Raw genomic sequence first — 1,797 nt, 5'->3', positions numbered from 1 at the left:
AGTTAGTAGGTATGACCACTTTGACTCGGGGGTCAGGGAGGGGATCTCTGAGGAAATGACACATCAGCTGAGATCTGAAGGCTGTGAGCCAGCCACTCAGAACCAGGGGAGAAGATTCTCACAGGGGAAACAGAAAGTGCAGAGTCCCCAAAGCAAAGGCATGCCTTGCTCAAGGAACAGTCTGAAGGTGAGTGTGAATGAAGCAGAGTGAACCAGTCCAAGAAATAGGAATAAAGGCAGATGGCAGAACAAGACTGAGCGCCGAGCATCTCCAGCAGAGAAAACCCAACAGAGGTTGACAGCAGCTAATAGTTTCCTTTTATTTATTTTAAAGGTACACTTTTAAAAATATCTTAACAATCTGGAGAAAATTAAAGGGACCTTTTCAGCTCTTCTGAATGCTGTTGGTTTTGGTGGTGTCCTGTGTTTAATATCAATGAATTTGTCCTTTTTTGCAGGGGAAAATTCAGAGGTATATTCCAGAGTTGACTGCTCATGGCCCGAACGATTCGAGGGTTTTCATCGGTCCTTGTTCCTTTAACCACATTGCTGGTGGTCAAAGCCAGTATGGGTAAGATATTTCTGTCATCTAATCTGTGGGTTATGTGTGGTTTAAATTCTAAATTATAAGTGAACTATTAGTTTGTGTTGAATACTTTGGTATCTGTCGTCTGTAGTTTGAATAAGTCTAATTTTATGTTTCTATGTAAGATCAATTTTACTGAATTTATACTAATAATTAAGGGTAAGAGCCTAATCATATTACTTGCCTCTTAAGAAAATGGCCTAGTAGTACAACGAGGCATCATGAGTAAATGCTTTTACATTTTATTATAAAATGGAGTAGATTTTGACAGAGGGCTTTCATGTGCAAATTCGGCTTTGCTTTTTTAATAGACAAGAAAATAGGCTGGCATCTTCTTTGCTTCTTTTGATATGGAGTTTTTCTTTTTAACTTTCTGGTCATCATTAAGAGCAAAGAGAAACAAAGAAGCAGTGAACAAGCATAAGTAAGATAAAAGACAGTTTTAATGAGAATGAGAAGATGAGAATTTCTTAATTTCAAATGAATTTTCAGCATTTCCTTGATTTGATTTAAATAATTTCTCTACCAGTTCCCATTAATGGTACTCTAGCCAAGCAATCTTATAATTGCCAAAAAGGACTTTCGGTGGGGGCTTAATAGCACATCTGAAAACTCAGTGTAGTCCTTAATTCTGAGTTTCTTTCATCTGCAATTACTGAGTACTGCTCAAAACTGCTCATTTCTAAACAGATGGCAGATTTGTTTATATAAAAACTTCTGAGGCTAAGAGTGACCGCCCTTTAAAATAAGAACTTCGTATGGTATCTGGTACATAGCAGATAATAGGAAGAACTGTCAAAAAGATGACATTTATGTCATTCTGTATAGATCCACTGAGTTACTTAGCCAGCCCAGCCGCTTCCATCTTGAGATGCAGAAACATGATTGTAAGTCCTTATTTCCACCCATGTTGCCAAACACACACTCATCAAAACCCCTTGAATATTTTTGCCATAAAACAATGTTCTAAGTAACACATACTTCATACCGCTGAAATAGTAAGAGAGAAATTGGTCCTAAATCTACTCTCTTAAGGTTCATAATAGCCTCTTCGTTTTCTTTTCCATTCCTTTTGGATATGCACAGGGAAGCCAGCGTTATATAATCATAAATGGGGAATGAAAACAAATGCAGTTTATTCCGGAAAATACTTTTTTAAGTAGTCTGGTGAATAATTTGCATATAAGATATTGCCTCTTCCTGGAACAGTA

General features: G+C 37.3%; 1 protein-coding gene across 2 annotated transcripts in view; it reads left to right on the top strand.

Annotated features, from left to right (window-relative positions):
- The first annotated feature begins 495 nt into the window (after positions 1–495).
- Positions 496–1,797, top strand: part of IL12RB2 (interleukin 12 receptor subunit beta 2) — an 87,478-nt gene continuing 86,176 nt past the window's right edge. For both annotated transcript variants that reach the window (XM_056122361.1, XM_056122362.1), the window contains exon 1: positions 496–571. In XM_056122361.1, the coding sequence (XP_055978336.1) occupies positions 496–571 (76 nt within the window). The remainder of the gene's footprint in view (positions 572–1,797) is intronic.

The sequence above is a fragment of the Sorex fumeus genome, unplaced genomic scaffold, assembly GCF_029834395.1.
Source record: "Sorex fumeus unplaced genomic scaffold, SorFum_2.1 ptg000045l, whole genome shotgun sequence".
Classification (NCBI taxonomy): domain Eukaryota; kingdom Metazoa; phylum Chordata; class Mammalia; order Eulipotyphla; family Soricidae; genus Sorex; species Sorex fumeus.
This window is presented reverse-complemented; position numbering and strand designations above follow the sequence as displayed.